Raw genomic sequence first — 14405 nt, forward strand, 5'->3', positions numbered from 1 at the left:
CATGATAAAATAACCGTGCAAAATCACCCCAAGATGCAACTCATGGATCTTCTTTCTTTAACATTAACTGCCACTTAAGTGAAAAAAAGGTTCACTTTAAAACTGCTGTAGTTTCTGTGTTAAGATATTAGTTAAAGCACTACTCAACTCCACTGCTGGGACTTCAAACATTGGTGAATTAATAACTTGTGTGAAAAAGTGAGGACTTTATTTTTCAAAACCAGCAAACATAGTTGAAGGAAATATTTGGTGAAAAAAACCATCAAATCAATGTCCACTTGTAAACAGGCCACACTGGCTCAACATTGAATTGTAGAGACATCTTCGAAAAGCAGTTTTTGACAAGGCTCGCGAACGCAAAAGGCACAACTTGGCAAATGCATAATTACTAAGGAATGTACAGCAGGGGCCTTCCAACTCTGAGCATTCTGACTTGTGTAAAGTGTCCTGTGATACATTCATTGGAGTTCAACACAGCAGATTTAGAGTAGAAAATAAAATATATGCACTCAAGAATGTATTGGGGGAGAAATGTACAGTTAACATTGAGAAAGGGCGGTGTGGCGAACTAAAATCTAAAAGAGGTAGAACTCACCCCCAAAACTCAAGCCTTGTGTATTATAAATAAATTAAAATGCTACAATTTGAAGACCATTCAATCTGAGCACTGGCAAACCTCTTGAGACAAAATTGTAATTTTGCCCTTTGTCCTGCTAAGACAGCATTACGCAGTGAGACTGAGATGCAACAATAACTGTGACCGTATAAACCTCAAATAAAGTGCAGGCTGGACAATATTCTGCATTTGGATCTCAGCCAACTAAATATGACCGCCTTACAAGAAAACACAAAGGCAGCAGAGAGAGTTCTGGATGTAAATCTGATACACAAGCAATGCTACATGTACAAATCATCATTGATACCAAAGCCTTTGAATTAACCCTCTGGTGCATTGAAAGACAACAGCAACACACACGATTCAAGTTAGGCACTTGGCAAGTAGAACCATGAGTCATCATTCAAATTGAAAACTAACACATATGCAACAGGGAGGACACTCGAGCAACCTGTCCAAATGTCACTTCAATTTGAAAAACTACATTACAAAAACATACAATGTCAGAAATTGATGGCACGCAATAGGAAGGAAAGTAGTCATTTGTAAGTAGTCGAGATGGTTAACTGTGCCAAAGCGCTAAAAGCGGAAATGTCCAACTACGTTGTTTCTTGACATTTCTCACGGCAAGACTGCAGTTTTCATTTTGAAATATTAGTCCCGAAATCACGTCAGTTTTAATGGGTGGATAATAAGTCGTTCACACTAGAAGCTCAAAAGTGTTTTGTCGGATTGGGTCCATCCTGGCTTCAAAGGAATCATTTGATTGATAAACATTCTTCAGTGCTATCTATCATTTTATCTTTGCAGATAAAAAATGATTTCCAAAATGGGTGACAATTTTAAGCTGGTGTTATGTGTTCCAAAATAGTTTTTTTAAGGGTCAAATATGTTTTTACCAAGTTTTATTTTACTTAGCAACAAAGCCTTTAATCGTTATAGTGTGACTGCTTTTTTTTTTACATTAAACCTTAAATGTCAAACCCTTGAAGTCAAAATCCTTCAAAAAGTTTTTTTTTTTTTTAAAGGAGACAGCTGGAGTTAAAGCAGAGTTTCAAGTAATGTTGTACATTCAAACGTTTGAATAAACAGCAAAAAAAAATACCCGTATATAATTCACATAAAATACAACTACAGTAGTTACATTAAATCAACTAAAAAGCAATTCTATAGAATCAATTGAATGAGTGATGTGAGCAGATTACTGGGAAAAGACCTTTGCTGCATTCCACGATTGTACCTCAGTTGCAAGAAGACATTCAGGCTGAAAGTTCAAGTGATTAATTGACTGCAATTTTCCCCTCCTCCATGAAATGTGGAAACTGGGATTTTGGTACACTGTCAGAGCTGTTCTTCTCAATCTCAGCCATGGAAGCAGGCAAGCCAGAGTGAGACCCGTCCATCTTCATGAGGCCTCCGGTGGATCCAATCAGCGGGGCGCTGCCAGCAGGGCTCCCGGGGAGGGGGATGCCTCCTCCCTGGATGACTGAGATCTCGTTGGCCTTCATGGTCAGACCGCCGCTATAGGTTGTGGTGTACTGGTTCCACATGGATGGGTCAAAGTTCATGGGTGGAGCAGCAAGTTCTTGGGGGGCTTGCAACATTTCTGGTAACATCTTTGGCTCAGAGCTCATTGCCATAAGAGCCATGGGATTATCCAGGGATAGACGCTGACCACGTCTCGAGGAGTTGTTCCACATGTGAGTACCAATGTGTACCTGAAGGGGAGGAAAAAAAAAAAGTAAATTATAGTGAACGTGAGTATCTGATAATCGTGTACACCCATTAAAGAACTAATTAAAACGTATTGCAATGGCTGACAGAACGTTATGGTCAGTGAATATTATAATGAATTTAGTGTTTATAAAAATGGGAAGTCAACCCCAGAATTCCTTTATAATAATAATTGTGATGATAATAATAATAGTAAGTATCAATATCAGCAGAATTCACCCATTTTATCCATCTCAGGGGGCAGCCATTTTGCCACGTGTTGTCAACTGAAAATGACATCACAATTGTTCCTGAGCAACTGTGATGCCATTTTCAGACAACAAGTGGCAAAATGGTCGCCTGATATGGATAAAAATGATCAATTCTGACTGTTTAATTCATATTCAAACAAATATAACATTAAGGCAGACGGACCTTTAGATTTCCTTTAGTGGTGAATGCCCGGCCGCAGACGTTGCAGGCGAAAGGCTTCTCCCCAGTGTGCGTGCGCTCATGAATCTGCAAGGCGCTGGCAGACGAGAAGTTCTTCCCGCAGACGTTACAAACATGCTGCTTGGAGGACCGACGCGGTGCCGTGGGGATGGCCGATGGTACTGCTGCTCCTGGGGGCATTTGAGCTGCAAACAAACCATGGGTGCCCAATGGGCTCTCTTGAGGAATCTTCATCTCCAGACTCGACGGGATCCTCATGAAAGACATACTACTGGCAGCTGTTGATACAAAAAGGCAATTAGCTCAAAATCAAAACAATTACAGTGCTTGCTAGCTTGATGAACTCACCATATTCTCCACTTGTGAATGGCACACTAGGCTCCTCTTTGATAGCTTTTGGGGTAAAGCTGCTCGAAGCCGTGAGGTCGAGGGCTCCACTGGATTCACTTCCGTCTTGATTCGCCCCTTCAAGGTCCGGTTTGTATCCATTACGAGCAAACTCTTCTGTAGCAGATTCCGGAGACTTGAGGCTACTAGTGTTGTTGACGGGAGAGGTGGAAGGAAATGACATGGCAGAATCAGAAGCGCCTGGACTGCGGTCGTTCTGATATTCCTGCTCTCTGGGAGCAGATGGCGATTCTTTGGGTGTCCCCTCGCTCTCAGATGGAGTGCTACCCTGTCGTTTTAGTGCAAGAGCAGAGGTGAGATTCTTCAAAACATCAAGGCTGGAAAACACAGAGGGGCCAGGATGCTTCTGGTCTTCAGCGGCAGATGGGACAGAGTCAGAATTGTCAAGTGGCTTCTGAGAGCTCACCTCAGGTTCTCGAGTTTCCATGTTTGCCGCAAAACCATTGAGGTCCGCAGACTTTTCTTCCGGTGGAGAGGACTCGATTGTGTCGTTGGCCTCAAAGTGGGTTTCCGCCACTGGGGTGTTGGGAATTTGGCCGCCCATGTGCATGCGAATGTGCTGCTGCAGAACCACCGCGTTGGTGAACTTCTTCTGGCAGATGGGACAGGAGTGCTGCATTTTAAGAGGAGTGTTGGCCCTGTGCACCCCGTAATGGGCCTTTAGGTTGCCTTTGGTGGAGAAAGCACGGCCGCAGATCTTGCATTTGTACGGCCTCTCCCCGGTGTGTGTGCGGTAATGCATCTTCAGCGAGCTCTGGCAGCTGAGAATTCTGTGACAGATGACACACTCGTTGGGGTCGTTTGTCTTCTTCTCCAAGCCGTCCACCATCTGCTGGAGCTTTGCGGTGCCAGAACTTTGCTCTCCAGACAAGGCATTTCCATTCATGTGATGCAGTGTTCCCAGGAGGTCCTTGGCATCCTTCTGGGTGTGATCCATACTGGTCTCTTGGCCAAAGATATTTGAGGAAACAGACGGGGAGCCATCGCTTGTTGATGGAGAGGGTCTCTGGGAAAATGGGTCACCACCTCCAAAGCCATCAAATGTCTTGAATCCAGAGAGTGACGAAGAATGGAACCCTGCAGCGGGATGACCAAGTATCGGCTTGATTTCATTGGACTCTTCCATGGGGACCGACATACCAAAGGGAATTCCGGTGCTGGTGGGAATGCTGTCAAGGTGTTCGGGCACTGGATGAGGGTTCATGGTGATGTTGGGATACTTGTCCCTGTGCCTTTGGAAATGCACCTTGAGGTTCCCTTTGGTTGTGAAGCGGTTTCCGCAGATGTTGCATTTGAAGGGCCTCTCTCCGGTGTGCGAACGCAGGTGAATCTGGAGAGCGCTGTCATTGCCGAAGGTCTTTCCACAGTACTTGCACTTGTGCTTATATAACAAGTCTCCATTCTTTGACTCGATTGGAACATTCAGCAGCTTTCCCTTTGCTTTTTTCGAGTCAATCCCTGTTTGGATCGCACCGAAGGTGCCCGGGAAACCGACAACACCCGGTGACTCCGTGACAAGGGCTGGTAAACGGCTAGCCAGCTCAGGAATGCCCTTCAAAATGTCCATCTTAGAGGTCATTGCGCTCAGTCCTGCAGGTACGGAGGTCGGGATGCCGGCGGGAAGAGAGAGTTTACCTTGCTTGATCGCCTCCATTGACAGGTTCTGACTGCCGGTCCTTTTTCCTATCAAAGCCGCTGCAGCAGACAGCTGTTGGGAGAGATGTGCGCCGAGGGCTTTCAGGGGGTCCATGGCTGATGAGCGCAGACCCTGCGGAGTCATCATGGCCACTTGGATTCGGATCTGTTCTGTGATCTGGATTTGCTGTAGCTGCTGCTGCTGGAGGCACACCAACTGTTCCAAGATCATGGGGATGACCTGTAATGCGTCCTGCGATGATAGAGCTGATGGATTTGAAGAAGTCTGGGAGATGGAAATTTGAGAGTCAGTAGTCACGGCCTCAGAATTGTTTGGATCCTGCATCTCAGGGGAAGGTTGGAAGTGTGTCTCGGGACTGGCAGCCATATCTTCGTGGTCCTCCATGTGCGCGTTGGACTCATCTTCAGTTTTTTCCAGTTGGTTAGCGTTGGCGCCAGCTCCGAAATGGCTGCTGGACCGGCTATCGTCATGGTCACTGTCGGGGTCTTCGGGAGAACCTTGCAAATATTCCTCTGTTACCTCACTGCAATCACCCTCTCTCATAATGAGTACTTTCTGGGTTTTGGTACAGTTCTTTTCGTGTTCCAAAAATTCAAATTCATCGAAGAATTCGGCACAGCACTTGTTGCAGATCCGAGTCTGGTCCATTCGGAACTTTTTCACTTCCCCGTCCGTCTGCTGCTCTGGATCATCTCGTAGAATGCCTGGTGGGGGTTGGAAGGGATAGGTGTCTTCTGAACATATGGCAGTAAACAAGTGTTTTCTTTTTTTTTTTTTACATTGTGACATGCAAATCCAGTGAACTCATTTGTAACTTTAAATCTGGTATTTTCACATTTTTATGCCACAATTTACAAAAAGTACATGAACAACGGATTAAACACAGTAACACTGATCCAACATTGAAAAACCTGGGTCCATCTGGGCTATTTTCCTCTGTTAAGAGCCCTTGAACAACTTTGAATTGACCTTTTGTCCACAAGGCCAGCAGGGGGCAACCAACTACTTTTAACATGAATCTGAACATTGTGCAAGCGCCTAAGGAAGCATTGGTATTTAAAATATATTATGCGGCGAACCAATGACAATACCTAGCAGTTAATAGGAATGGAGTCAAACCACTGTCAGAACCCCCCCCCCCCCCCACACACACACATTTCTACTTTCAGGTAACCACACTAAAAATGAACAAGACCAGTGTGAATTGTCCAAGCACCCAAAAATGTGCATTTGAATTTGTCTCCATTTCACAACATGGGTGTATTGTAAATGCTAATGCCTTGCGAATGGAAGAAAAGGGGCAGACCACCTGTTTGCATTTGCCCAAAGAAACTGTTGGACTTGATAATTGCACAGCAGGAGATACAGGAACGGTGTCACAACACACACGTACACACTCATACACAAAAACACACACAGACGTTGCATTACAATACTCATCCGAGGGGGAAACTGCGAACATTTGCGCACAATACGACTCTTATCATAAAGACATCATAGTGTTAGCTCCCACCCCCCATTGCTGCAGGCGGCAAATTATAAATGATCCACCAACAAATGTTCGTTTTGTACATTTTGGTTGACTAAAACCGCGCTACGAATGAATCCAGTTAACAGTGAAGCTTTTGCAAGTTTTTCATTCAAAGAAAAGGGTGAGCGCTCTTCTGTTGGAGGTGGGGGCAGAAGGGGGGGGGGGGGTCGAGCCCCCCACCCCCTTCCCACCCAACAGGCTCTACCAAAAGGGTCACTGCTTCATCCCCCACCCCCCACAGACGTACCAAAGGAAACAGTCATGCATTAAACTGGGGGATTTATTGCCTTTGGGTCAGCTTACTCGGAGTCCCATTTCATACTTTTTTTGTATTGTTGAATGGACTAGTTTACATTTGTTTCAAAATTGCAACGTTTACAAGTCAATGTGAAAATCAATTTTAAATAATGCAATTTTAATTTGAATGGGTACGATTAAATACATTCAATTGAAACTCGATTTAAGATTCAGGAGGCAGCAAAATTAACCACAGAAGATTGTATGAAAAGAATGGGACTTATTTTACGAACGGACCGGGTCGTTAGTGTTAAAAGTTTCGTTACACGTCCGGGTGAGTTCATTCAACACCACCCACTCCATGAATAATAATAAAAAAATAAAAATAAAATAAAAGAGTAGAAATAAAATCAACAGATATTTTGAATGAACAAAGTTTGCATGGCTTAAGGATACGTTGAATTTAAAGATACTTCATATTTAGACCCACACCTGAGTAACCATTGTCGAGTTTCGATCTCCGTCCCAAACTCCCAATCAGCACCGTCATATGGGTCAAAGTGCGCGAGCGGAACTCTTAAAACAACTAATTCGAAATCAAACTCACCATTTTGTGCGGACCCAGGCTCGTCCGAGTTGATATGCTGCGGTTTGGCTTGCTTGCGCCTCGACATGCTGCAACCATCTGGGCCAAAAAGAGTTCCGCACAATTATCCTCCTCTTTTTCTACAAATTCTTTTGGCCTTTAAAAAAAATGTCCCCCCTCACCGCCACCGCACTCCTACCTCCTCAAATGCGCATGTCAACGTAATTATTATTATCAATAATGCATTGCGAGTTATCGTGGTGCTCCGACAGCTGATTGGCTCCGGTCCAAGTAGTCGCACATTATTCAAATGAGCAAGCCCACTACCTCATCGATGAAGGGGGCGGGAGGAGCCCTGCCAGTGGTCGGACCCGCAGCACGGAGGCCGGCTTAATGACGCCCAGCTCATTGGCCAGCTTCTGCATCGAAGGAAGTCAAATCCAAATACAGTAGTCCACAAAACTCAAATCATTTCCCCCCCAACGCAATGAATTTATCAATGACTATGATTCGGATGTTTCATTGCTCTGCAATGGCAATGGGAAATAATTGATCATTTAATATATACATTTTGTTTAATTCACGAGCCCTAGTTCATTTTATAACAGATTATCTTGATCACAAATTTTCTTACTTAGCAGTGAGTTAATAAATAAGAGTAACTTTAATTCAGGTCCTTGTCGACAAATTGTACTTTTTTTTAAATTTATTTAGAAATAACTAATATACTGTATATAGTGTATATTATTATTTTTTTGCCCATGCCTTTGTAATGCATCTGAATAGAAAAGTAATTGATTTCATAGATAGCTAGAGATGCTTTGAAGGCAGTATGGCAAAGTATGGGCCCAGGCCACAAAGCTTTCTTTAAACCAGTGATTCGCCAATTGTTGCCAGTTGTTCAGTTTAAAAATAGCCTCTGAAAACTCATGTATTATTTTCAACGCCAAAAGCATAATGCTCACCATGGCTGCACTCTATTAGTTTACCAAATAAACTAGTAGCATGTAGTTTTTTTGTCACTTAATGTGTGCCATGTGGGAACTTTGTATGCCTGTGTACTATAAGAGAAAAAAAAAATCCAAAATACATAATTTTTTTACTTTTACTTGCGATCTTGATCCACCCAAAAATATTTTGTTTCCTTGATTCTTTGTCTACGTTTTTCTCATGACACCTGAAGTTTCACAGGGTATTTTATTTATTTTTTTGCTTGGGAAGAGTATAACCTATTCATGAAGTGTTACTTCTGAATATAGAACAACATGAAATACAGCAATTTGCAAGAATTATTCAAGTAACTTTAATAACGGCTTTGTTGACATAGTTAAACAGTTTGTTCAAACGCAAATATGAAAATGCACTATTTTTCTTTTCTCTTTACAGTTTGGCCTTGAAGGATGTGCTCTATTGAGTGTCATTCTAGGTTTTAGATGGGCATTAGAGCATTGAAAACACAATAAGCAGATAGAATTCTGACATTTGGGCAGAGTTAGTTACAAACCAAAAAGTATGATCATTCCAACAACATACAGCAAAAACAGTAAACACAAATGCTGCATTTCATCAGCATTTACCTTGTGGGCATAGACAACCATCCTCCAAAGGAAGAGGGGTGGGAAGCATTCCCAGAAATTGATCACACAGTACTGGAAAGAAGACGACAACTTGATATTAGTTCCTCAAAAAAACATCTCGTTCTTCCAGTGTTATCCAGATAACAAACAGTCAATAGAATATTAAAGAATAGAATTCATTTGACTTATACCCCTCAAAGAGTTTAAAAGAAAAAAAGCACACAGCATATTCGATTCATCAGTGCCCTTCGAAAAATGACTCGTTCTTTACAATAGTGTCAAACGTAATTATTTTCCTTTACGTTCTCCCATGCAGACAGACAGGAATTTATTTTTGGCATACCAGTGACATTCCAAGCCCCGGGTCCAAACTGGTACGCAGACACTAGAAGGGTCAGCTGGGATCAAACGCGTTGCGTGGGAACTTTTGGGAATGCCCATTGTTTTAAGATGAGCTTCAGGAGAGGGCAAGGATTCCTCAGGAGCTGTGGTATGATGTGCGTTTACCTTTCAATACAAGACAACAATTACATGGCAGGTAAAATGATTTGTGTAATTTATGTCACAATATGGCCAAGAGTGAGGAATTTTGAACAAAATCAATTTTACATTTATTTGTTTTTACTATTTTTCGGATTGTTTCTTCTGAAAAAAAATACCTGCAAAAATTAACTTACTAACATACACTCTTTCATGAGTCTTCTAGCTTGTGTTACATAATGACCCTGTTGACAAAGAGTGGCCCAAACACTCGGACAACCAAATGCTCTTTGACGGTCTCGGCTGAAGGTGAAAAAGAAGGGAGTGCTGTCTAGACGCTTTATGGCCCCAATAAGAAAGTATACGTGAATACACGGTTTTGTTTCTTCTTCTGCGTCTGTGTGCGCTCGTACAACCACGCCCAGCCACCCCTCGCACCCATAGGGGAATACTTAACATTAGCGGCAACAAAATGTTCTCCTATAGTAAAATGCAAATCATTTTCAGTCAGATACTTTAAATTACAGATATACTTACAAAGATGGCATTTCTCCACATAGGTTTGAGCCTCAGAAAATGGAAGTCATTTCTAAATGATGAAAAAAATAATAATTGTGAAACCTATTCTAAAGGTCAAATAAAGTTCACCTGTAACGGTTTAAGTGCACTTTATGACCATCTTAAATTTTCACCTGAAAATGTTTTTCTGAGGAGTGCATTGTAGGTGTGTACAAAGGCAAACTACTAGAACCTCTCAACTGCACTGCCCCCTTTTGTTCATAGATGGTCCAAATGGTTTTCTGGGAAAATTGACCTAAATTTGCTCCAAATTTAGAAAGCTCAGCTTAGTGAGCGACAATTGTATGTTTTCCAACAATTTGAGTTTTTCAAAAGAAAAGGCCCTGCACCCGCTCATTTGTGTCCCTTCCCCCATTGCTGCGTGCCGGCCAGTGGAAAGATTACTAAACTATAAGAATGATGACACTAATAACCACAATTATTTATTTATTTATTTATTTAATAAATGAAATAAAATGGCATCTATGCACATATCCACAGAGCTCAAGATCTGTCTACCTGTGCCCCGAGCAAATTCACAAAAATCACCGCACTGGACTTAAAGTAGGTGTAGTTTTGACCACCAAACTGTCAGATGCGTGTGGACACACCCTTGTTATGCCCAGTATGTAACTTTAATATTTAAGAAATTTAAGTATTTGATTTCCAATATTAACAGTGGTTGACTTAAACTTACCCTAAAGAACATTACAATGATTTTTAAAAGGGTTAATAAAGCTTTTATGAGGGCAAGAGTTAGAGCCTACAGCAGATTCATTCCCTTTACATTATTTCCTAAGGGAATAGAAGTGTTGAAATGTGAAACAAATCAGAGGTCGACAAGCAACCTGGAATAGATTCATCACCTTAGAGCAGGGGTGCCCAATATAGGGTCGGGGGACACATACGGCCCCCGACCCTATATTGGGCTCCGTTCTTAAACTTGCACCACTCAGTCGCGATCAAGACTCTGAAAATATTTATCGTCTCAAGCTTTTGTGTTCCTTAAATCGACTCATCTTCCGAACCACCTTTATCCTCATAACTAAACAATTAAAACTGAATGGCAATAATTATTGAATTGACTTTAATTTAATTAAAGAACACATACAATATGTACAAATATAAATGTGTATAATTGACTTATATTTTTCTTCACCCAAACTCAGTGTTTAACAATTGTGGCCCTTGAGCACAAAAGTTTTTGCACCCGCTCCCGCCGCCTTTCAGCAAAATCCATAGTGTACCATTAGACTGGTTATTTCAGCAATGCTGTTATAGAATGTCACTCAGTCATGCAGACCTCCGCCCAGGCAGGACTCAAGTGTTTGTTTGTCCATCTGGTTGCTTCAAGTAAATTCCTGTAGATCCAGTTCCCCGCCTAAATATAATGAATTCTTCCTCCTCAAAATAATTTCTACCAAATCTCAGTGACTAACAAACAAATACAGCAACGGTGATGAAAACCTGGCCGTTGTATCAAGCAATGACCGTATGACCATCCTCTTCACCTGCCTTTTGTCACAAAGGGGAGCTATTTTGTTACGACATATTGGAGGAAAAAATGTAAAGTTGCTGCAAAGTCATGAAACAAGCATGGAATACTGTTAATGAAGGTGTACAATTTGTTGATAACCCACTTAAGCATCTTCTGGACCTTCAGGGAGGTCTGCCAACATTTCTCTTCATTGTTGTTAACATTAACGACCTACTTTTTGGGACTTACCCATCAACTGTACAAGATTGATTGTCGATACAGCGAGTTGGCCCATCGTTTTCTTCCTTTGAGGGGGCATTGAGCAAAGAAAGCTATTTTCTAGTAAACAACAACAGTGTCATATTGTTACCGCCATCGATCGGTGAGCTGGCTTTTTTCAAATGTTCTGCTTTTCACGAGCTTTTGTTCACTCACGAGAATGTAGCGAGAGCGCACCGGGGATGTGGGGGGAAGCTGTTGGATGTTTGTGCACATGTCCGCTTTGAAAACACTCCTATGTTTCACATGACTGCCACATGCGAACAGTCAATATCCAGCGTACAGCCTAATGAATGCATAGAATGTATACAGAACTTGGGGTAGCGAGTGATCAACTGTTTTCTAGATTTCATCATGTGACAAAAATAAAAAGATAAAAAGGGAGGATTTTATTGCTTAATTCATATTCCACAAACCCAGTATTAATCAGAATGCCATGTTTAGACTAGTGGGACCTATTATTGTAGAGAAAATTGATGACTTGAATTGCCCTTTAACCTGTAAATAGCAGCTCACGTATTCTACAGCTTTATTAAACAAAAAATACCTGACCATCTATTTTCTATATTTTCATTTGGTGATCTGGAGCTTATGCCAGGTGATTTTACTCACTAAACTGGTCATCACTCAATCACAAGGCAGTTTCCTTGCTAACACACACAACCACGACACTCCACAGTTTTTTTGTTACTTTGATTCACCACTTGACTCCATATGATCATTATAACACTGACAAAACGAGTTAAAGTGAGAGCTAATACTTTTTCTGCAGTATTGTATTTATTTAGGTAAATGCAGATGAAGAATTTGCATAGCTGAAATGGTGTTGAAACAGGAAGTTTGAATGTACTTATGTCTTTAAGCTAGATCTGAGTCCTGCAAGATAACAAGATGACTGCTTATTTGTCTCACACTGTTAACTGAGAGCTTTGGTGGGGGGTGGGGTGGGGGGCAGAGGAAGGTTGGGATGTGTGGAAGTGATGTGCTGTGGCATTCCACAACTCAATGTTTACTCTGCTCCTTTAATTGATACACCGTTCCAATCTCTGGCATAACTGTTGTGCAGAAAGTGCTGAAGCTTTTCTGCAGCCACACAAAGGGTCGGGGCCAAAATACATGTTTGTAGTGATAGATATGTGCCTTGCACAAGTCTGGTAAAAATATTTTTTCATGAAAATCTTAAAGGTGCAAAATAATATCTAATTTCAGCATATGTGCATTTACATTAAATGTGTCACATTTTTGACTCTTTTGAGTGCATGCCCGCTACAATCAATTTCATTTAAAGTGGGTCGGGGGAGGAAGTGCATTTCTAAATTGGGACTTGAGCTGAAAAAGTTTGTCGCCGGTGGAGGTTTTGTGCGGGCGGGTGAGGGGCGGGTGAGACATCAGTGGGCCACACATGGCTGTAATTTAATGGAGAATTGCCTAGTGGTTCCTGTGCAGAGGTAAACACACCAATAGTTGGGCTTTTGTTATTGCAGGACTATGACAACTGCCTCCATCAATAAACAATAGAGTGTTGTGTTGTGGGGCAGGGGCACAAAGAGTCACTGTATGAAGAGAAGTCACCTGTGTCCACCTCTCGCTTTCACTTATGGTCACAGTCACATTCTACATTGTTTCAAAATTCAACAACCACCTCACATCTGCGGCTTTTAATGAGCACCAGTCCAGCAATTTATATGGTTGTTGATCACAGCATTATCATTCCTTAGATACCATACAAAAAATATGGCCGTGATTGGTGGTAAGCAGAATAGAGGGGGACAATGAAGTCATGTCAAATTGGTATGTTTGAACAAATATTTGCGCTGAAAAAAATAAGAAGGAAAATTAAAAATGGTAATGATCGCATTATTCAATAATTCGATGATTCACTCGCAATGTCTGGTGACTTTCAATGGCATGAGCTGCTCTTTGAGTCCCAAAAAAGTGTTTGCCTTAAAAAACAACAACAAAACAAGGGTCAACAAAATTATACTATTTTTTAAATCAGAGATGGAAATAAACTAGATGGAATTTTTTACACTGACTCCTAAAAAAATCTTTTTTTTCTAGGATACCAGGTTATTGCAATCATAATATAGTAATATATATCCATATATTTATGAATATATTTAGTGCGATTTATGAATTAAGGATTAGGTTCAGCAATTGTTGGAATTTTTGGGTCCTGCGACATTAGCAAGCTAAACTGTGATTAGTCGTTACCTGAGCTTTCATGTCTTTTCAGAAGACATGAAAGCAAAATGGCTGCACCCTGAGATGGAAAATAAAACAGGTGGATTTTGCTGCCGAATTCATATCCCACAAGCACAGTATTAATCAGAACATTGTGTTAAGACTAGTGGGGCTGCATACAACATATTTTTGAAGAAATGTTTGACTTGACTTCCCCTTTAAACCCTGACTCGCAGAACTATGAAGCACACATGCTCACCACTACATCAACATGCTGATCAATAAAAGTAATAATAATCATTATGCATTTACAATACAAGTTTGAGTTATATAGATAAAACAAAGTGGTGATTTTAAAGCGCAGCAGACGCGGAGTGGAGGTGAAAATCAGCAGAATTGGAGGCCCAATAAAACAAAGAGATAGAAAGAACTGGGCAGTCCCCATCAAGCTGTGAGTCAACAGGGGGGCAATCCCTCCGACCAGAGATGCAATCTGCTGCTGAGTCATAAACATTTACAGGGTGGGAAATGCTGGGGAGACACAGCTCTCCCGTTGTAATTAGCTCACCAGAATGCACAATAGATGCTATTAGATGACTTTGTCCCATGTTTTCATTTCAACTCAAGCCTCCAAAAAGGCCAACAATAC

At 41.5% G+C, this 14405-nt stretch overlaps 1 protein-coding gene across 1 annotated transcript; it reads right to left on the minus strand.

The window, feature by feature from the left end:
- Nucleotides 1-186: 186 nt before the first annotated feature.
- sall4 (spalt-like transcription factor 4) lies at nt 187-7641 on the minus strand. The gene is made up of 4 exons (XM_037277838.1): nt 7223-7641; nt 3131-5551; nt 2765-3060; nt 187-2334 (listed from the first exon to the last, which is right to left on the minus strand). The coding sequence occupies exons 1-4, from the start codon at nt 7287-7289 to the stop codon at nt 1897-1899; spliced, it is 3222 nt and encodes a 1073-aa protein (XP_037133733.1). The 5' UTR covers nt 7290-7641; the 3' UTR covers nt 187-1896.
- Between the last annotated feature and the right edge of the window lie 6764 nt (nt 7642-14405).

The sequence above is a fragment of the Syngnathus acus genome, chromosome 2, assembly GCF_901709675.1.
Source record: "Syngnathus acus chromosome 2, fSynAcu1.2, whole genome shotgun sequence".
NCBI lineage: Eukaryota > Metazoa > Chordata > Actinopteri > Syngnathiformes > Syngnathidae > Syngnathus > Syngnathus acus.